A 23,394-nucleotide genomic window follows, 5' to 3' on the forward strand; every position below is an offset into this window, starting at 1 on the left:
GGATATCGGGAACAGGCGTGAGAAAATCTCCAAAGAACAAGTGACCACACTTTCGCTTCCTGCCTGTGGATGGCAGAGCTCTGAGGCTCAGTCTGTCCATCAAAATAGACCACCTCAGACTGAGAAATTCTAGTTAACAACTGTGTGGGTAGATATGGGCTGAGGTTGGCTCAGTGCCGGGCTGGAGGCACAAACAGCCCCGACAATGTTGAGTCTAGACCCAGAGCTCTAGGCAGGGCTACGGGTCGAGGGCAGGGCCCTCACACGGGGTGGGGGTTGAACCTGGGAATGTTCATCAAATGTTCATCGCCTTCCTAGCGCCCTTACAAAGGATCTCCCATGATATGCCAGCCAATCCATGAAATAGTCTATTTCCTCCATTCAGCCTTATCCTTAGGTCTTTATTGCCCATTTTTATTTTATGCGTATTGGACACCACATTAAAATCTGTTCATTCCTTTGTGTTTTTAACGTAACAACGTTTTCTCTAAGTCTTTCAGCTTTTCTGTTTTTCAAATAACTGCTCTCATTTTTCTGATTTTACTGTATAGCCCAAGGCCTCCATACTAGGTAGTGAAATCGCACCCATACCAGAAATCCTTCACTTAGGACGGGTTCTAAAGTTTCTCTCATAACCATGTTTGCCATGGATTTCAGTGGGTGGCCCAAATGGAGTTAATACAGATCTTTTTAAATCCTGATTTAATAAAACACTTTATCAAGAATTGCTTAAGGATGTTATCATATGTAATTTATGCATCTATTGAATTGCTATGTTTTGCTATGTTAACGTTCAATCTGTTGCTGTACAAAATGTTAAATGTCTAGGTAACCAAAGGAATCTGTTTTTTAAAAATAATTTCTGGATTTCATCTCTTGCTTGAAAACATCTCTTGAAACTGTCTATTACATGCAAACTTAATTTAATTCTAAAACTTACTACTTCTAAAGACATTTGAATCTCTAATCCTCATTGAGTGTATTTCAGCCCAGGGTGTGGGGTAGTGGATCCAACTTTATTTCCTCCAAAAAGAAAATTGTTGCAGTAGTACTTAGTGATAAAATATCCTTGACTTAACGACTTGAAATTCCACATTAAACACTGTATTCCTACATGTACCTGTATTAGTATTGAGACTGTCCTGCATAGTAATATATTTGCCTATGCCCATATCATACCCTTTGATTATAATAGTTTTATATGAAGTTTTAATATTTAGTGGTAAAAACAATATGGAAGCTAACATTTGCTGCATCTTACCATGCTAGATGCCTCATAGACAACAGGTGTGTTATGCTCATAACCTCCAAATGGTGTAGGCACTATCACAAATTTCCCTTTTGTTTCTTGAAACAGCTTTATTGATATAATTCACATAGCATACAATTCATCCATTTGTATAACTCAACACTGTTTAGTAAATGTAGAGGCTTTCAGAATGCACAGAAGTTTTAGAATATTTTCATCACTTCCACTGCAGGCGTTGGCAGTGAAAATCCCCATTTGCCTTCTCACTTTACAGGCGAACACAAATCTCCTGTCTCAATAGATTCAGATTTTCTAGACACTTCATATACATGGAATCATACAATTTTTAATCAATAGCTTTTTTCCACTTAGAATATTTTTAAAGACTCACTGTGTTGTAGCATATATGGCTCACATCATCTTGGCCTTTGGAGTGTGTTCACATGAATATGCCCATTTCTCAGCCACTGTCCAACAAAAGCTGGGACCAAATCTGCTCCATTTCTCTTGCACAGCCCTTATTGAGGACGCTGCCACTATAACAGTGCAGGCAGCAGGATAAGGCTAATCTGCAGGAGTGACCTCAAACACTACCCACAAGCTCTTAGACTGTGGCAACAGTGACAAATTCTGATAGGACCAAAAGGTCTTCTTACAATCAGGATCTCATCTGAGGTCAGTCCACGACCTTACACTACATACAAAAGGTTAAAAATAATCAGCTGATCTTTGGTGTTGTTGCCAATAATTAAAAGGACAACAGAGGGATTGAATGACAAAATACCTACCCCAGGTGAACCACAACATGACATACTCCTCCAAACACACAAACATGTAACACAAACATAACACACAATTCTTGTTCGGGACTCATTAAGCTTGATTTAGGTTCTCATACAGTGCTTCAAGTCACAAGAAGGTGTCATCAAGCACCTGCATGCCTGATGGCCATACCTGACACAGCCAAGGTTGCTTGAGCATCCAAACCATGTGAACGTGTATCACTGAAGGTGAAATGATATTGTGCTGCTCTGTCTACAACCAGAGTTCACACTGAGGCGATGCCCTCCCAAAAAGGGCCTGCAGCACAGCAGGTTATCCAGACCACGTATATTCACATGAGTTTTTCTATTTCCACAGCCCATGGATCAAATGACAAACATAGAAGCAGGTCCTATCACCAGTAACAGTTGCTTGAGGCAATCAAATGAGATCATTATTTTGCCATGCTGTGGTGGGGTATGCTGTGAAAGAGAACATTCCTGATTCTCACCATCATCCTGTACAGCTTGAGGTTAAAAGTCCTCCCCAGGTAGTAGGGTTGCTGTTCACGCATAAAGATCATGAGATCAGGGTATCCCACATTTTAAGTGTTACCTCAGTTCTCTGCCAACTACACCATGCTTGAAACTGACTTTCTATCTGAAAGGATCTCATGTGAGAGGGAAAAGATAATTTTATAAAATTTAGAGATGTCTTTTTACCACCAAATACAGTGGCCAGCATGACTCCCCCTAAATGAGTTCAGTGAGCACTCCACACAGTCAAGCAGTCACTGCCTTCACAATGTAAGACCATGTCAATCCAACAAGAGAGATGAGGTAGTTAGAAGAGGATTAGATGTGAATTGAGTAGACCAACTTTTGACCAGGGTGCATCTTGGAATGTGGGGGAACTAGACTGGCCTATCAGCAGAAAGAAAGAGACATCATGCACAAGAATGGTTAGGGCTAATCACAAAGGCTTAAAATAGATCTAGAGAACCACCCAGGATGCTATGCATCTCAGAAGACCCTAAGATTCACACACTCAGGGTAGCACTTCCCATATTCCCTGTACTCACTTCCTGTTGACTGTGGATCACCACGTTTACTAAAGATGAGAAATGATACAATGGAAAATAACGACTCTACTACATTTCTTACATTCGTAAAGCTTTTCTCCAAAGTGAAATCACAAGTGAACACCGTCAGAACAATTTTCCCACCTATCAGTTGGATTTGTCTCCACTGTGAGATCTCTCACATGTAAGAAATACATATTTCACTGAGGAAATAGGGAACGGCTTTCCATGTTTCTTAATACTATGGCTTCACTGTTAGTCCTCACATGCTGGGCTGTGAGGAGAATCTCATGGCTTTCCTTCATTTCTTAATTGGAAAGCATCTCTGCAGTGCGGTCCTTTCATATCTTTGGAGTGAATAAGGACTCCTGAGGGTTTTACCACATTCCTTACGCTAATACAGTTTCTCTCCAGGGGATTTCCTTCAAAACACCAGAACTAACTGGGAAACTGAAGGATTTCCAACATTCCTTACATTTCTAAGGTTTCTCTCCAGTGTGAGTACACTTCTGAATCATCAAGTACCAAGAACTGGTAAATATTTTCCTACACACATGACACTCTAAAGGGCTTATGTCTAGTATGGGTCTAAAATGTTTATCAAGATCTGAGGAACTATCAAAGGCTTTCCTATATATGTCATATTTAAAGGGCTTCTCTACACTGTGAGCTTTTATGTGGTCAATACAGCCTGACGATTTAGTGAAGGCTTTCCCAAATTCCTTATGTTAATAGGGTTTTTCTCCAGTATGAGTTTGCTTGTGAATGCTGTGGTGACAACATTGAAAGCCCTTTCCACATTCCTTACTTTTACAGGGTTTCTCTCCAGTGTGAGCACGCTTGTGAATGATTACATATGAAGCCCTAGCAAATTTTTTCCCACAGACATTACAACCAAAACGCTTTTCTCCAGTATGAACTCTCAAATGTTCACCAAGATTTGAGGACATAGCAAAGGCTTTCCCACATTTGTCACATTTAAAAGGCTTCTCTCCAGTGTGAGTTCTTCTATGGACAGTAAGGGATTCATATCGAGTGAAGGCTTTCCCACATTTTTCACATTTAAACGGCTTCTCTCCAGTGTGAGTTCTTCCATGGCGAATAAGGCATGCATATCGAGCGAAGGCTTTCCCACATTCCTTACATTCATAGGGTTTCTCTCCAGTGTGAGTTCTCATGTGAATGTTAAGATGCACAGGACGTGTAAAGCCTTTGCCACATTTGTTACATTCATAGGGTTTCTGTCTGGTGTGAGTTTGCTTGTGACTGTCAAGGTCTATAGAAGAACTGAACTCTTCCCCACATTCCTTACATTTATAGGGATTCCCTCCAGTGTGAGTACGCTTGTGAATGATTAAGTATGAAGATCTGGTAAATCTTTTTTCACATATATTACACTCAAAACACTTCTCACCAGTGTGAGTTCTAAAATGTTTACTATGACTTGAGGAAGAAGCAAAGGCTTTCCCACATTTGCCACATTTAAAAGGCTTCTCTCCAGCGTGAGTTCTTCTATGGTCAATAAGGCACGCATATCGAGCGAAGGCTTTTCCACATTTCTTACATTCATAAGGTTTCTCTCCAGAGTGAGTTCTTCCATGGCGAATAAGGCATGCATATCGAGCGAAGGCTTTCCCACATTCCTTACATTCATAGGGTTTCTCTCCAGTGTGAGTTCTCATGTGAATGTTAAGATGCACGGGACGTGTAAAGCCTTTGCCACATTTGTTACATTCATAGGGTTTCTCTCTGGTGTGCGTTTGCTTGTGACTGTCAAGGTCTACAGAACTGAAATCTCCCCCATATTCCTTACCTTTATAGGGATTCCCTCCAGTGTGAGTACGCTTGTGAATGATTAAGTATGAAGATCTGGTAAATCTTTTTTCACATATATTACACTCAAAATGCTTCTCACCAGTGTGAGTTCTAAAATGTTTACTACGATTTGAGGAAGAGGAAAAGGCTTTCCCACATTTGCCACATTTAAAAGGCTTCTCTCCAGTGTGATTTTTTCTATGGACAGTAAGGGACTCATATTGAGCGAAGGCCTTCCCACATTCCTTACACTTAAAGGGTTTTATTCCAGTATGAATATGAATGTGAGAGTTCAGGTATGAGAAACTTTTAAAGGATTTTCCACATTCATTACATTCATAATGACTATTACCAGTGTGAGTTTGTATATGTACACCAACACTTGTGGAGTGAATAAAAGATCTCCCATATTCCTTCCTTTCATGGAGTTTTTCTCCATTGTGAGTTCTCATTTGGGCCCAAAGGTAAGAGTGATCAGCAAAGGCTTTTCCACCATCACTGCATTCGAAGTCTTCCCCTTGCATGCTAGCTTTCCAGTGCACAATACCTAAAGTCGGGCTGATGGCTTTTCCCAACTGATTCAACATGAAAAGCTTCTCTCCAGTAGAGGTTTTCTTCTGCAGAGTAAGGAAGCTTTTCCCATACTGATCATCATCATGAGGGTTCCCTCCATCGTGAGCTCTCCTGTGTGTCTTAAGGCATGAACACTCACTGAAGTCTTCCCCATACTGCTCACAATCATAGAGTTCCCACCCACTGGGGATTCTTTCCTGTTGATGAACAGAAGAATAATTCAAAGATTTGTCCAACTCGTTAATTTATCCTACCCATCTCAAAACAGAAACATCATGATGCTGATTTCTATCACTTCCATTAAATTCATACACTTCCTACCATGATTTCTTTCAAGTCTAATGAGGGAATCCTTCTACCAAAATGACATACCATCTAGTCTAATCTTAAAAGAGTCCTGTAAAGTTTCATGGAATTGTTTAACTCAGTATCAAGTTACATAAGTAGGAGTGAGTCCTTGAGCGAATTCGGAAGCAACAAATTTCAAGCTAGGTTTAAAATATTCTTAAATTCACCACATTCAGAATACCTCTCCAGAGACATAGCTCTCTCTCAGGTGAATGCTGCTCATCTTACACATCAATCACTTGTGCCCATGTGTGATCTAATGAAAATCTCAATCCTTTTAAAAAGTGGAAAATAAGAAATCTCTCTTCTGAAACTTACTGAGCTTACCATTTCTATCCTAGCAGATGCTTCTGCCTCAGAACTAACCTGCTGAATTGCTGAGTCTTTGGGTTTCAGTTGTATTGCCCATTCTAAAACAAAAAATAAGAAAATGTTGGAATTTATAGCAAGAAATGTACATTAAAGGAGTTAAAAACAGTAAGGATCATTTGTTTTATTTCTCAACTAAACATACTAATTAAAAGGCAAGACAGATTTTAGGTGCTTGGCTATGTCAAAAGTTTACAATGCTGGGCTGGCCCAGTGGTGCAGTGGTTAAGTTTGCATGTTCTTCAGTGGCCCGGGGTTCACCAGTTCAGATCCTGAGTGCGGACACGACACGGCTTGGCAAGCCATGCTGTGGTATGCATCCCACGTATAAAGTAGAGTAACATGGGCACAGATGTTAGCTCAGGGCCAGTCTTCCTCAGCAAAAAGAGGAGGATTGGCAGCAGTTAGCTCAGGGCTAATCTTCCTCAAAGAAGAAAAGTTTACAATATTAAGGATATGTAGTCAAAGGTTCACTGGTTGATTAATACAATTCTATGAAAATTAAATATGATGTGGAAAAGGACAGAACATTATCAGGAAAAGAAAGTAGGAAAGCTCTGGATAAAGACCATATGCTAAATGATGAACTTAAAAAAAACAGAACAAGATGAGATGAGTGGAAATTGTGAGTAAATGTAAAGTATGAATGTATGAGAAGTTGATGATACCTCAAAGCATCAGAGACCAGTGACCTTAGCCTTCTAGAGAAAGCATGTCTTACACCTTCCTCATTGTCATTCCAAACACACTGAAATTTCCATTGATCAGGGAAGTTCTACACAATCACTCACCTTCGAGGACTCTCTCCACTGTCCCTAACTCTTCTTCTTCCAACCAAGAGATCACATTGGGTTTAAACAACAGATACCCTATTCACACGAAAAGATGTATTAACAGAAAAGCCCTGTGTACAAGATGACAAATTTCCCACAGATCAGCTCCTTTATTTTTAATGAATGTAGGAAAACTATTTCAAAAGAGATAAAAATGCAAACATCCCCTCTTTCTGTGCATCCAAGAGATCAGGTGTCTCTGGTCCCTGAAACCCACGTTCAGATATCTATATACAGATTACAAAGCATTAGGACTTTTATTGAAATAGGGAATAAAATAAGCACAAAAAGAGATGTTTGTTTTCATGGAGAAACCACTACACCCGTGGTTGTCAAACTTCGTTGTCCATCAGAATCATGTCCAGTGTTTTCATTAAAATGAAGATGTCAGGGTGCAGTGCCACAGTTTCATTCACTATGTCAAAAGTGGAGTCTGAGAATGCACATTTCTAAGAGAGTGACGGGGATGGTGTTAGTCCTAGAACCACAGTTTCACAGAAATCACACTGGATAAAAAGCCAGTAGTGTAGAGACTAGTGTTTGTTAGTTTTCATTACGTGCAGACCACATCACCAGTCATGGAACATAGTAAATAGATCATATATATCTGGTCCATAAGAGGCTACAGGAAAGATGGCAGCCTTACCTACTGCGGTAAGGTTCTTGTAGTTCTCCAGCATCACATCTCTGTATAAATTTTTCTCAGTCAGGCCCAGTAAAGTCCACTCCTCTTGGGTGAAGTGCACAGCCACATCGGCAAAGGAAACTGAGTCCTAAATCATGATACACAAGCTGGCTTCAGTAAACTAACATTTCCACCAGTGTTCACTGGGGAATGAAGATGGCAGACCAATGGGAACAGAAGGTGTCAAACTTTCTCAGCAGCTCTCCCAGGGTGCAATGGTCCTAGGTACTCTTCTCTCTAATAACACTCCTCACGGTTGACTCCAGTTATGGTTTTAACAGAATCTCTAACAAATGAACTTATCTCACCACAACCAGGCTAAAAGCTCGTCTCATCTTAACTTCTGTCTTGCAGAACAGTCCTAAGCAAACTCTAAAGACTTTTAAAAGCTGATTAAGGAATAAATTCTTTGAGAACACTTTCCTCTTCATTACCATATCATAGCAGCCAGCTAAACAAGAAATATGCAGTTCTCATCATGAGACAATAGTAGAAAGTAATTACCGAAATACTGAGATTAGTCACAGGAACCAATATGAGAGGCTCCACTTTGGGAGGGAATTCAACAGGGACTCAGTCCTTGAGTGGCTTGATTTCTTTAAGAAACCTTGGAGACAGGTCTACCTAGAAGGAAATATGTCTAACTGGTGCATGCAATATGTCACTTTGTAGAAGGACACACCTTGTAATTACCTGAGAACAACTTGTCAAACAGTCAGTCGCCATCCTTTCTCTACTTGTATCTTTTCCTCAGGAAGGCAGAAAATGTCCTTAGAAAGAAGACCTAGAAGAAAGAAGACATGAGGACCCAGGGATGACCATAATTCTCACATTCACCTGCCAGGAAGTCATTCCATTCTGGATTGAAATTCCCAAATATCCCTGCACACTCAAGAAACCTCACACAAATACACACCACTGCCATCAAATGTCAGAGGAGTCGTGTCTCACCTGGAGCCACAAAAGGGGACTGTGGGCCACGCTGCCCATCAGGAAAAGCATAATGGTTTGATTTTATAGGTAAGCAAACTTAAGCCCTGAGGAATGTGACTGTTCATTGTCATAATAGTGATGAATGAGACTGTGCAGCAACTCTCCCTAATGCATGTATACTGGAAAGCTGACTTAGAGAACTGCATTCTCTGGTCCACTTAGCTCCTCATAGATAAACCACCAGCATGACAGCTCAGGTCTGGACCAAAGAAGTCTATTGTGCAGGGAAAACCTAAGCTGCTAAAACAGTACGCTCTATGACAAGAGCATCAGTAACATCAACTGCCATTTACTGAGGACCACTGTACCAGATGTCTCAGTAGGAGCTTACAGCTCACGCAAATACTGGGAACAACTTGAATATTTAAATCTACTCTTTCAACTCTTAACTTTGTATGATCTGAACACAAGTCAAGTATATCTCAGAAAATTACAGTCTAATGAGTTTAGAACACTTTAAATGTAGAAAGTGATGTAAAATATCTCAAGTTTTTAATATTCTTTATATGCTTAAATATTTTCCATACATATATGATCTACACATTCCACTGGATGGCCCTGGTTGAGACTGTTCCTGAGCATACGAAGGGAAGAAAAAGGAAATATTTTATTCAGTCAACCCTTGAGCTTCCCTTGATGGGTACTGCAGAAGTCTAAAGCTCTGGGCCTGCCTCCTTTAAGTTCTTTTTTTTTTTTTAAAGATTTTTATTTTATTTTTTTTTTCCTTTTTCTCCCCAAAGCCCCCTGGTACATAGTTGTGTATTCTTCGTTGTGGGTTCCTCTAGTTGTAGCATGTGGGACGCTGCCTCAGTGTGGTCTGATGAGCAGTGCCATGTCTGCGCCCAGGATTCGAACCGACGAAACACTGGGCCGCCTGCAGTGGAGCGCGCGAACTTAACCACTCGGCCACGGGGCCAGCCCCCTTAAAGCTCCTTTATTCTGTCAGTAAATAGTGAAGTTATGTCCCTGTCTAGTCACTCAGTTGAGAGCAGTAACATGTACAAAAACATGTCACAGGGGTTCAAGATCCAACATTGATACACTAAAGTAATAACTGATAGACCAACTCAAAAGTGATAGAGGAAAATAAGCAGGTAAGAAAATAAAGGGTGTCTTACACACACACACACACACAAATCCATATACAGAAAGCAGTATTTTCTGTTGGTTCCTGAACAAGAAAATGGAAGAAAAGGGAAATAATCATTACATCTTTCACACCTGACCCTAAAAGATTAGAAAAAGTACATCAATCTTTATACAAAAGAACTCGGAAACATTAAAGTACTGGGAAGTCCTCACAGGTCTTGGTTAGAAACACTCCAAATACGTATGTGCTCCATCCTGGCCTTGGGAATGGGCAACGCTACATCATAGCTTGCCCAACATTTTTATACTTTATGAGTCTTTTCAGACAACCACCTTTCCATTTTACTTATCAGTTTCATTTTCCACTCAATTGGATTTCAAATTTATTCATTTCTTCCACAGACTAACTTCATGTTTCTTAAACTGTCTTTTAATATTTTTCATTTGAAGGTTAACTTCTTTTTGTTAAAATTCAATAACCTTTGGAGTGATATCAGCATCATGGCAATTGAATTCTTCCGTTGGTTTCTTGCTCTAAGTTGAAACCAGTAGGACATCCATAGACCAACAAAGGACTCTGCACAGCACGCCAGAAGACCCGAGTAATCGATACATCTACACATCCGAAGGTGGGTTGACGCACGTTCCTGGATGTGGTGGAACCAGGGGAGCAGAGGTGGCAGCTCCTGAGACTGTAAGTTCCAGGATCTGTGGCTACACCTGCAACCAGAGGCTCCAAGAACTGAGGTAACACACATGACTGGAAGCCCAGGAATCCAGGAGCCATGCTACTGTAGCTGCCAGCAATCCCTGCAGGCCTTGACTGGAGCCTCTGAGAACTGCAGTGACACCTGTAACCCGGCCCCCTCCCTCTCCCTTGGTGGCCACACCTCCAACACTGGCCCTTCCACCAGCAGGGGCTGCACCCAAGACCCAGATAACCCTGGTAGTGACAGTGGTGCCCGTGACCAGACACTGCAAGTGACACAGCAGCACTCATGGCTCAGCCCCTCTGCATCCTCAAGCACTGGCAGTTGGTACGTATGACCTGAGGTTTCAGAGTCACAGTGGTGCCCATGACCCAGCCCTTGGTGGCACTGCCCCTGATACCAGCCCTGCCAGCAGCAGGTGCTGCATACAACACCCCAGGTCCCTGGTAGCAGTGGCGGTGCATGTGACCCCAAGTTCCAGGAACCACAAGGTGTCAGAGACTAGAACTTAGGGAGCCCCAGTGGCACTGGTGACCCAGGTACTCCTCCCAGTGTGGTGGTGAGAGTGTCATTCATGAACCTGGGCAACCCAGAAGCAGCTACAACACTTGCAAATCTAGCACCCCCAGGAGTATTGTTGCCAACACCCCCAAATAACCCAGGAGCAGCAAAACAGGGGTTGCACAGGACAGCAGCATTCCAAGCTGTGGAGAGCCAGCAACACTGAAAATGGGCCCAATGACTCCAGTCCTCCCTAGAATTGCACCTGCAACTTCCACCCCTCCCCCCCCACCTATAGCAGCAACACCTGCAGACCCAACAAATCAGACGAGGTGAAGGTGCTCACGACCCCAGCTACTGCCCAACTCTCCCTGTGTACCCTACTGTAGTGAGGGAACCTATAACCCAGGCAACCCCAGAAGCAGAAGAGGTTCTCGTAGGCTGGTGACAATGGGGGTGACATTGTATGCAGCAAGGTACCAGCAACCTCAGAGGCACAAAAAACACAACGAAGGTACTGACATCTCCTCTGGGACAGACAGTGGAGGGTGGAACGCTCAAGCTCACAAATACAACAGGAAGCTGCTCAGAATCAAAATAAACAAAGCCTTACCAAAATAAGAAAAGCGTTTCCTACCCCAAATGCACTGACAGAGAAGTGCCATGAAGAACAACAGTAACTCAGTATCATAAAAAGAAAATGACGTTTCTCCAGAAACCAAACTTGATGTCATGGAAGACTATGATCTAACTGACAGAGAATGTAACATACCTGTCATGAAGAAACACAACAACTTTTAAGAAAACTCAGGACAGTTCACTGAGCTCAAGGATAAAATTAATGAACAGAAGAAGTACTTCACCAAAGACATTAAAACTCTAAAAGAATAAAAAGAGGAAATTCTGGAGTGGAAGAGCACAATAAATGAGATTAAGAGTAAAGCAGAAAACATTGGAAAGAGAAATCTAGACACGATTCCTGTGGAAAGTAGAGAGAACTAAGATTTCTCAAAAATAGAGAAATGCTATTAGAAATATCCGATTCAATCAGGAAAAGTAACACAAGGATAATGGGTATCTCAAAAGAAGAAGAGAGAGAAACAAGCAGGGAGCTTAGCTAAAGAAATAAGAGCTGAGAACTTCCCAAACCTGGGGAAGGAACTTGATACACAAGGACATGAAGCTAATAGAACACCTAATTCTCTAAATACAAAATGACCTTCTCCAAGGTACATTATATTAAAAGTGTCAAAAGTCAATGACAAAGAAAGAATATTAAGAGTGGCCAGAAAGAAGAAAATGATTTACAGAGAAACCCTCATTAGGCTATCAGTAGATTTCTCAGAAGGAACTTTACAGGCCAGGAGAGAGAGAAATGATATATTCAAAATATTTAAAGATAAATACTGGCAGCCAAGAATACTCTATCTAGCAAAGTTATGCTTCACATATGAAGAAGAAAAAAGGCTATCACCAACAAAAGTTGAGGGAGGTCATCATAACTGGACCTGCCTTACAAGAAATCTTCAAAGGAGCTCTTCTATCTGAAACGAGAAGACAAAGGTATACAAAGCTTTGAGCAATATGATCAGTTTAGACAAAATCGGAAAATTTCAACTCTCTAACAGAATAGGTTACTATGCAATTATAACATAAAGGCTAAGTGGAAAGAAAGCATTAAAAATAACTATAAGCAGTTTACCTCGGTCACTAACTCACATTGCAAAAATGGATAATAAGCATTTCAATTTGGTCACTAACTCAATGCAAAAAGGGATAACTTGTGACAACAAAAATATACAATGGGAAGAGGGAAAAGAGGGAACCTGCAGAGGCAAATGGAGATAAGATGCCATCAGCACAAAAAGGACTCTCTCATCTATGAAATCTTTTATACAAACCTCATGGTAACAGCAAAACAAAAATTCAGAGCAGAGTCACAAAACATAAAAAAAACAGGAAACTGAGAAACACATCACAGAAAACCACCAAAATGAAAAGGAAGACAGAAACACAACCAAAAAGAATGGAAATAGAGAAAAACCAGAAAACAAAAGAGAAAATGCCAGTATTAAGCCTTCATACATCAATAATCACCCTAAATATAAATGGATCACATTCACCAATCAAAAGACACACAGAGACTGGATGGATTAAAAAACAAGACCCAGCAATATGCTGCCTCCAGGACACTCATCCCAGCTCTAGAGACAAACATCAGCAGGAAGTGAAGGGAAGGAAGATGATACTCCAAGCAAATAGCAACCAAAAAAAAGCATGTGTAGCCATACTTTCATCAGACAAAACAGACTTCAAGGCAAAAAAGACAAGAGACAAGGATGGACATTATATAATGATAAAGGAGCCATTTCACCAAGAAGACAGAAATTTAATTAACACATATGCACCTAACATACGGATACCAAAGTATACAAAGCAGCCATTGACAGAGCTAAAGGGACATAATAATAGTAGGGGACTACAATAACCACTAACATCAATGGATAGATCATCCAGAGAGTAAAAAGGAAACACTGGCCTTAAATGAAACAAAACACCAGAGAGACATGATAGATATAAAAAACATTCCATAAAAAGCAGCAGAATACACATTCTTCTCCAGGGCACATGGAACATTCTCAAAGACTGACCATATGCTGGGAAACAAACCAAGTCTCAATAAATTTAAGACTGAAATCATATCAAGCATCTTTTCTGACCACAATGGTATGAAACCGGAAATCACTTACAAGAAGAAAGCTAGAAAAGTTACAACTATGTGCAGACTAAACAACATGCTAATGAACAGTTAGAGATCAATGAAGAATTTGAAAAATACCTGGAAACAGAAAAAATGAAAACATAACATACCAAAACCTATGACACCCAGGAAAAGTGGTATTAACAGGGAAGTTTAAAGCAATACACGACTACCTCAAGAAATAAGACAAATCTCAAATAATCTAACACTACACCTAAAAGAATTATTAAAAGAAGAACAAACAAGGCCCCAAGTCAGTAGAAGGAGGGAAATAATAAAAATCATGGAAATGAATGAAATAGGACTAAAAAGACAACAGAAAAGATCAATGAAACTAAGAGCTGGATCTTCAAAATGATCAACAAAATTCACAAACCCTTAGCTAAACTCACTACAAAAAAGAGAGAAGGCTCAAATAAACAAAATCAGAAATGAAAGAGGATGGGTCAGCCCTGGGACCCTAGGGGCTAAATGTGGCGTGCTGCACTTTGGCAGCCCGGATTTGGATTCCTGGGCGTGGACCAACACCACTGTCTGTCAGTGGTCACACTGCGCTGGCGGCACACATACAAAAAAGGGGCAGATTGGCAGAAGTTAGCTCAGGGCAAATCTTCCTCAGAGAAGGAAAAAAAATGAAACAGAAGAAATTACAACAGACACCACAGAAATATAAATGATTATAAGAAAAAACTATGAAAAGCTATACACCAACAAACAGATAAACTAGAAGAAATGGATACATTCTTAGAGTCATACCACCTCCCAAACCTGAATCAAGAGAAAACAGAGAACCTGAACAGACCTATCACAAGCAAAGAGATTGAAACAGTAATCAAAAATCTCCCTAAAAACAAAAGGCCAGGACCAGATGGCTTTTCTGGTAAATTCTACAAAACATTCAAAGATTTACTACCTAAACTTCTCAAAGTCTTCCAAAAAACTGAAGAAGATGGTATGTTTCCTAACTCATTTTACGAGGCCTGCATTATCCCAATACCAAAATCCAATAATGACAACCCAAAAAAGGAAAATTACAGACTAACATCACTGATGAACACACACGTACAAATACTTAACAAAGTACGAAACTGAACACAGCAATACATTAAAAGGATCACATTCCAGGCACAGAGGGATGGTTTAACATCTGCAAATCAATCAATGCAAAACACCACATTAACAAAATGAAGACTAAAAATCAGAGGATCACCTCAACAGATGCTGAGAAATAATCTGACAAGATTCAACCTCTGTTTATGATAAAACTTTCAATCAAATGGGTATAGAAGGAAAGTACCTCAATATAATAAACACCATATACCACAAACTCACACATCATCATACTTAAATGCTGGAAAACAAAGCTATTCCTCTAAGAACAGGAAGAAGATGAGGATGCCCACTCTTGCTGCTCTTATTCAACACAGCACTGAAAGTACTAGCCAGAGTAATTAGACAAAAAAAGAAAGAAAAGGGATCGGAATTGGAAAGGAGTAAGTAAAACTAATCAGTATTTCCAGATGAAATGTTTCTATATGTAGAAAACCCTAAAGAATCCACCAAAAGAACTATTAGAAATGATTAACAAATACAGAAAAATTCCAGGGTACAAAATCAACATGTGAAAATCAGTTGAATTTCTATACACTAACAAACAACTGGAAGAAAGAGAAGCAAGAATACAATTCCATTTACAATCATATCAAGAAGAATACAATAACTAGGAATAAATTTAACCAAGGATGTGAAAAACCTATACACTGAAAACTGTAAGATATTGTTGAAAGAAATTAAAGATATAAAGAAATGGAAAGATTTTCCAAACTCAGGAATTGGAAAAATTAACACAGTCAAAATGTGCCTATTACCTAAAGCGATCTATATATTCAATGCAATCCCAATAAGAATCCCAATGACATTCTTCACAGAAACAGAACAAAGAATCCAAAAACTTATATGGAATAGCACAAGACCCCAAATACCCAAAGCAATTCTGAGAAAAAAGAGCAAAGCTGGAAGTATCACACTCGCTGATTTCAAAATACACCACAAAGCTATAGTAATCAAAACAACATGGTGTTGGCAGAAAAACAGACACACAGATCAATGGAACAGAACTGAGAGCCTAGAAATAAACCCACACATCTATGGACAGCTAATTTTTGAGAAAGGAGCCAAGAACATACAATAGAGAAAGTAAAGTCTCTTCAATAAATGGTGTTGGGAAAACTGAACAGCCACATGCAAGAGCGAAAGTAGACCCTTATCTTATGCCATACACAAAAACTTACTCAAAACGGATTCAAGACTTGAATGAAAGACCTGAAACCATCTAACTCCTAGAAGAAAACATAGCCAGTACTCTGACATTGGTCTTAGCAGTCTTTTCAAATAACATGTCTACTCAGCCAAAGGAAAAAGAAGAAAAAATAAAACAGTGAGACTGCATCAGACTAAAATCTTCAGCACGGCCAAGGAAATCAACAACACAACAAAAAGACAACCTACCAACTGGGAGAAATATTTACAAGTCATCTGACAAGGTGTTAATTTCCAAAATACAAAGAATTCATAGAACTCAACAACAACAAAAGGAACAACTCGATCAAAAGAATGAGCAGAGGATATGAACAGACATTTTTCCAAAGACAATATACATATGACCAACATGCATATGAAAACATGGTCAATATCTCTAATTATTAGGGAAATGCAAATCAAAATTACATTGAGATATCAACTCACACCCCTCAGAATGGCTACAATTAACGAGAGAAAGAGTAACAAATGTTGGAGAGGATGTGGAAAAAAAGGAACCTTCATCCACTGCTGGTGGGATGCAAGCGGCCTCTGGAAAACAGTATGGAGATTTCTCAAAAAAAATTAAAAATAGAAACATTATATGATCCAACTATTCCACTATTGGGTATTTATCCAAAGAACATGAAATCACTTATTCAAAAAGAAATATGATCCCTATGTTCACCACAGCATTATTCACAATAGCCAAGTTGTGGAAGCAACCCAAGTGCCCATCAACAGATGAATGGATAAAAATGTGGTATATATACAATGGGATACTACTCAGACATTAAGAAAGACAAAATCGTGCCACTTGTGACAACATGGAGGGACCTTGAGGGTATTATGCAAGTGAAATGTCACACAGAAAAAAACAATCATGAGCATGACTTCACTCATACGTGGAAAATTAACAAACACATAGATTAGGAGAACAGATTGGTGGTTACCAGATGGGAAGTGGGTGGGGGAAGGTGAAAGGGCTAAAGGGGCACATGAGTTTGGTGACAGATAAAAACTAGACTATTGATGGTAAATATGATGCAGTCTATGTAGAAGCTCAAATATAATAATGTACACCTGAAATTTACACAATAGTATAAGCCAATATGTCTAATATGTTATTAATAAAATAACTCAAAAAGAAAATGGGCAGAAAATATGAAAAGATAGCTTCTACAGATAATATAAAGACGGCCAACTGGTAAATGAAAAGATATGCAACATCAGTAATTATTAGGAAAATACAATCAAAACTCCAATGACATATTACCGCACACCCATCTGAACGGCTATTAAAAAGACAAGCTATAACAAGTGTTGGAGAGGACAGCAACAAAAGCGAATGCTCATACACTGCCTGTGGGAATGTTAATTGGAGAAGCCACTATGGAAAACAGTATGGGGATTCCTCAAAAAAGTTAAAAATAGAAAGTAGCATATGATCCAGCTATTCCACTTCTGGATATTTATGTAAAGAACTCAAAAACAATAATTCAAAAAGATATATGCACCCCAATGTTCACTGCAGCATCATACACAGAGCCAAGACTTGGAAGCAACCTAAGTGCCCATCAACAGCTGATGGATAAAGAAGATGTGGGTGCATCTATATAAAATGGAATACTACTCAGCCACAAATAAAATGAAATCTCACTATTTGCAACAAGGTGGATAGACCCTGAGGGTATTACAGTAAGTGAAATAAGTCAGACAGAGAAAGACAATTAACATGACTTCCATTCTATGTGGAAGATAAACACACAAACACATACATATAGAGAACAGACTGGTGGTTACCAGGGGTGAATCAGGTAGGGGGAGGGTGAAAGGAGTCAGTGACAGATGGCTGCTGCCGACGAAATGAAAACACGAACACCGGTTGCTGTGTAGTCTCTCGAGTTTCTCGAGCTCTTTATTCTTATAGCCTCTAAACAAAGCCGGCCTTTTGCCAAAGCAGTGAGTCAGCGACCTAAGCCTGCGCCAGCGTCTCACAATAATGACCTTTCCCCTACACATCTGTTTATAACAGGTTCCTTCATAATGTTTCAGACTCCCAAGGCCCCAGGCTTGTTCCTTTTGAGGAACTGATAAAACACCCTTGTTTGCAAGCAACGTTTTCCCTGGGGCCTTGTGAGTTCACCAGACAGAACATTCTGTTTGCAGAAAAGTCCAGCCAGCTTTGTGGATGCCTCGCGTGCAAGCACAACCACATTTCATGCCAGGTCTCCTTCAGATGGCAACTAGATTTTTTTTTTTAAATACTTTATTTTTCCTTTTTCTCCCTAAAGCCCCCTGGTACATAGGTGTATATTTTTAGTTGTGGGTCCTTCTAGTTGTGGCATGTGGGACGCCACCTCAGCATGGCTTGATGAGCAGTGCCATGTCTGTGTTCAGGATCCGAACTGGTGAAACTCTGGGCGCTGAAGGAGAGCATGCTAATTTAACCACTTGGCCACGGGGCCTGACCCAAGCAACTAGATTTTTGGTGGTGAACATGATGTAGTCTATAAAAAAGCAAAACATAATGATGTACACCTGAAATTTATATGTTACAAATCAATATCACCTTAATTTAAAAAAACCCAAAAAACCAATAACCTGTAATCAATCAAACACAGACCAACAGGCCAAATGCTGATCTACAAAACGGTATTCAAATGACAACCACCACTGACAATTCCACACTTCATTATCTATGAACCGTATCACCCTCACAACCCGACAATCCTTATTCTGCGGTTCAGAAGACAAAAACCCAGAAACACATACGGTCACAAAAACTGTGTGCGCAGATTCATATAACTGTCCTTCGACCAGGGGTCTCAAATGGGGATCTTTGGGCTAAACAGGCCCACCAAAGTGTTTAGTCATGTGGTGCCTGAATAAAATGTTTTACTCTCCTTTCTATTTTGTAACTGAGATATAATTAACGTACAATTAAATACGCACATCTTAAGCATTTAGTGGATGAGTTATGACCATCTCCTATGCTCATGTAATCCCCAGCCTAAACAAGATACACAACATAGTTATCTCCCTACAAAGGCTTCTTGCTCCTTCCAGTGTGTTCCTTCCCCCTTGCTCCAAGAAGAGCAATTTCTGAGTTCCATCAGTTACTAGACACACTATTCTGTAAATGTACATAAGGCAGTTCACATAGCATTTCCAAAGTATATCCTAATTGATTTTTCCTCTACTGTTTAACAATATGGGCAAAATTTATTAAAATCTCCCACTAGAATTGGGGACTTGTCTATTTCTTTAATTCTGTCAAGCAAAGCTTTATATATTTGAAACAATATAATTGAGTGGATACATATTTAAATTTTTCTATTTTTGGAGAAACAGAACATTTTATCATAATGACCTCTGTACCTGTACTACTGCTTTTTTGAAAATGTTGTCTGACATCAGGGTTGGCTTGGTTTGGAGAGTTTTTCTGCATCTCATGGGTAGCACTATGTCAGTTTTGGATGCCAATGTTTGCCAGTACAGAGTGGCAAAGAGCCTGGCTCACTGAAGGCACCCAGGGATTGGTGATCAACAGGCAACTGGGATCCTTCACACCACTCTTCATGTATACCTGGATTATAGCTAAATAATGTTCATAACACAATATGTATTAGTTTTCAGAAATATATTTAATTAGCTTAAGAACACAAGGGTGAGAGGGACACTGTCTTCTTCCGAGCACTCATCCACCAGCCTCGGCTTCTCTGCACACCAGTCGGTTGTTTCCCACGGCCTCCTTATCTGGATCCTTAGCGCACTATGTCTTGCACTGATAGTGGCACTGGACTCCCTCAATCCTTTTACCCACCATTCATGACTTGTCTGCACCCACAGGGTTGCTTACTGTCTTCCCAGTGACTGCTGACTACCTCTGGTCCTGGCAACCTAGAAAACAACTTCACCATCCAATGGGCTGCCATCCAATACCTTCTCCATCAAGGTCTGAAGTCTAGTCTTAGGGGGGCCAGCCCCCACCCCAAGTTTGGCTTTCCTTAGGGACTCTCCATCAACTCTAGGACATCTCTTAAAAATCCACCTTACATCTTTATATGAAACTTCTGTTATTTAAATCAAAGTGTGATTTCTGTCTCCTGATTTCACACAGACCCATACACAATTGAGAAGAACAGTGATCCCTGGAGACAAATGAGTAAAGAGGAGATTCGGGGACAGATTTAGTCAGGTCTTTGGACCTGAGCAATGAGCCGAGCTCCTCGCCGATAGGAAAGACATTCACAGAATCACAGTATCAGCACATCCACACGAATTTTATCTTCAGAACCCTTATCAACTGTTTCACTATGGCACAGCTAACTCATTGAGACACCATATGACAAACAGAGTGGGTAACATAGATACTATCGAGCCTTCAGTGCATTCTGGCACCCTGCATTATCAGCGGAGTCTTCTAGTCCTTTACCTGTGGAGTGATTCTAGCCCCCTAGATGTGTGTCTATAAAAAGTCAAACAGGAGGGGTTACTCTGGATGTTCAGTCAGGGAATCAAAGGCCTGATCTGGGTAGGAGACGGAACCTCCAGGTGGACTACAAAACCACTCTATGTTTATTAACATAAATAATGCTAACATTGATAATAACAAGTGAATTACTGATTCTGATTAGCTCCTTGAATGATTCTACTACTCATAAAATTAAAACACATCCACACTTTCTTCTATTTTCTTTTGATTCATACCACTTGAACAGATATCACATATTTTTCCCATCAGGTATATAGTGAAGATTAGTTTCCTCCCTCAGCACTTTTCCCAACCAAATAAAAGGTCTCTACTGTCAAATCCGGGCGTAACCCTTGATGCTCTCCCCTTTCTCACCCTAAAAATGAGACCAACCAAATACAGAACGCTTTCCCATCTCCTACTAGCGTCCCTTCCCACATGGCTAACTCCTATGCCTCGTCTTTTTACAACTTAAATATTCATCAACTCTACTTCTTACGTTCACCCACTTCCATATAAAGATAAAGAAAATAATACTGTCCTCTACTTTAGCTCAAGAGCCCTAATAAATTTGTAATAATTCATTTACTTTCTTGCAGAGATGTTTGCCTCCACGAACAGTTTACAAGTTTCCTAAGAACACTTCTGGGTTAAATTTTTTCACTAAGTACTAACCAAGCACTCAAATATTCATTAAGCGGAGGTATATCCTTTAGTAAATAATAAATGAAGGAAATGCCTGGATTCTTTCAATTTCACCTTCTATAAAACTCTCAAATCACTTCATTCATTTTCTTTCCCATAACAATCATCCACATCTAGGTTCCATAATAGCATTTTAAAATTCATTCATCATAAGATTTTCTTGACTCCACGCCTATGCTCATCTTTCCTGAAGTTCATTCCCAAGGCAGGAGTTAGTGGGTTCTATTTAAGCTGTAACGGATTCAAATCACTCTCCTGCTAAAACATCTCAGAAGATTCCACGGCCTTAGAATATTGTCCAGAGCATCTCACTCCCCTGTCTCTGCTCTCCACTCTATCTCCCACCACTCTGTCTGTTCCACTTCTGCGAACCCTCTCTCCTCAGTTTAAGAAATACACCAAGGTCTCAACTATGCTGGATTTTGCTCATCAAGTTCCCTTGACCTGAAATTTCCTCACCCACTCTACAAATCTCACAACAGCTCAAGGACCTGACCAGGTCAATCCTACTCAGGTGTTGGTTTACAACTTAAATACTGATCCCTCCCAATATGTATTGCCGCCTCATATTAAGCCTTCTGATGTCCATACCACAAACTTGCCAGCATTCACTGAAAGTCTGTATTCCAGGGCCAGCCCGGTGGCACAGCAGTTAACTGCACACATTCCGCTTCGGTGGCCCGGGGTTCACCAGTTCAGATCCCGGGTGTGAACACAGCACCACGTGGCAAGCCATGCTGTGGCAGGCGTCCCACGTATAAAGTGGAGGAAGATGGGCACGGATGTTAGCTCAGGGCCAGTCTTCCTCAGCAAAAAGAGGAGGACTGGCAGCAGACGTTACCTCAGGGCTAATCTTCCTCAAAAACAAAAAGAAAGAAAAAAAGAAAGAAAATCTGTATTCCTAAATGAGACTGGAAGCCCCATGATGGCAGTACTATGCTTTGAGCGCCTTTCTTCTCTGTCCCTGGCACAGTTCCTAGCTCATTAAACGATTTCAGTCACCATTTGTGGAATCTCCAACAACTGCCATTCCCCATAGAAATGTTACAGTACAGTATGCACAAATAAAAAGAACAGAAAATAGAATTACAACGTAAAAGTCAAATTAAGACACATAAAATGTCTGCACACAATATAACAGAAACCGAAACAGTACTTTTGAAAACATATTTCTGTATTTTTACTCAGAAAAACAGTAGACAGGATATTCTTTCTGAAAACAAGTGTGTGCAGTTAAAATTAAAATTTGTTCCATATGTTTCTCCATAGTTCTCAGACATGTTATTAACAAGCGAAGTGGCGTCACCTTTATGTAATGTTCAGAAATAACGCGCAAAGGCCAAATTCTCCGGTGACATTCTGTCGCCCAGGAAAAGCAGCAGAGGCCCCCGAACCACTTTCCCCCGGACTCACAGGCACACGGCGGGGTCGCAGGTCCTGAGAACCGGAGGGCGCGGGGCCCGAGCAACGGGACTCGCACAGCGGAGCTGCTTCTCCTTCTGGGGAAAAGTCTCGAAGGTGACGCGGAGGCTCTGACCAGGGAAGCGCAGGGGACGCCAACGCCCCGCACGGCGCCCTTCCCGCCCCGGCTCAGCGCGGGGCCCAGCGGCCGGGCGGACGAGCGGAGGCCCGGCCTCTCTACGGAGCCCCTCGGGTCCCGGGCCGCACCTGTCCTTTAACGCCCTCCGTGCGCCCAGGGCCCTCCCTTCACGGGCCGCACCGAAGAGGTGGCCACCGCACAGTGACCGATATAACAACTCCACCAGACGCTGAGGCCGGGACAAAAATGACGACGCGAACTAGTGACGCAACTTCCGCTTCCTGCCTCAGGCAGTAAAGGGCGGGGCTCCAGGGCTCGGGCTGCCAATCACGTCCGTCCACTTCCGGCAGAGAACTCGTAGTTCTGCCCGCGTGGGCGCTGATGGGCCCTGGGGTCGCTTGGCGCGGGGCTGGGGGGCGGCAACAGGCCCCGCGGCTCAGGTGGAGGATGGAGGCCGGCCTGTGGGCTGGGCTACGGCCTGGGGCGGGGCCTCTACCCGGAGGCGGGGTTCGGGGACGTAGAGCGAGGCCCAGCGTGGGGTTTAGACGTACGAAGGGCGAGGCTGGGACTGGGGACTCTGGCTGCCTGGTGCTCATCAAAAGCTT

General features: G+C 41.1%; 2 protein-coding genes across 12 annotated transcripts in view; both read right to left on the minus strand.

Moving 5' to 3' along the window:
* Window positions 1–23,394, minus strand: part of LOC139084153 (zinc finger protein 846-like) — a 145,568-nt gene that overhangs the window by 7,983 nt on the left and 114,191 nt on the right. The gene's annotated exons all lie outside the window — the stretch shown is intronic.
* Window positions 1,340–23,257, minus strand: LOC103561674 (zinc finger protein 266-like). 11 transcript variants are annotated; one of them, XM_008536412.2, is made up of 6 exons: window positions 22,663–23,257; window positions 8,409–8,499; window positions 7,677–7,803; window positions 6,989–7,066; window positions 6,195–6,238; window positions 1,340–5,677 (listed from the first exon to the last, which is right to left on the minus strand). In XM_008536412.2, exons 2-6 carry the CDS (start codon window positions 8,439–8,441, stop codon window positions 3,821–3,823), a joined length of 2,139 nt encoding a protein of 712 aa, XP_008534634.2. In that variant the 5' UTR covers window positions 8,442–8,499; window positions 22,663–23,257; the 3' UTR covers window positions 1,340–3,820. The 11 variants fall into 11 exon arrangements, with proteins under 11 accessions (XP_008534634.2, XP_008534633.2, XP_070481674.1 ...); XM_008536411.2 differs by having other exon boundaries at window positions 6,156–6,238; window positions 22,663–23,050; XM_070625573.1 differs by having other exon boundaries at window positions 8,398–8,499; window positions 22,663–23,026.

The sequence above is a fragment of the Equus przewalskii genome, chromosome 6 (genome assembly GCF_037783145.1).
Source record: "Equus przewalskii isolate Varuska chromosome 6, EquPr2, whole genome shotgun sequence".
In the NCBI taxonomy this organism is placed as follows: Eukaryota; Metazoa; Chordata; class Mammalia; order Perissodactyla; family Equidae; genus Equus; species Equus przewalskii.

Excerpts from the sequence above, each read along its gene's own strand:
- LOC103561674 (XM_008536411.2), bottom strand. The coding sequence starts at position 8,441 with ATGGCGACTGACTGTTTGACAAGTTGTTCTCAG. Across the intron at positions 7,804-8,408 it reads GTTTGACAAGTTGTTCTCAG|GACTCAGTTTCCTTTGCCGA; the intron begins GTAATTACAAGG and ends ATCATGATTTAG. Across the intron at positions 5,678-6,155 it reads CATCTGCTAGGATAGAAATG|GAAAGAATCCCCAGTGGGTG; the intron begins GTAAGCTCAGTA and ends GTTCATCAACAG.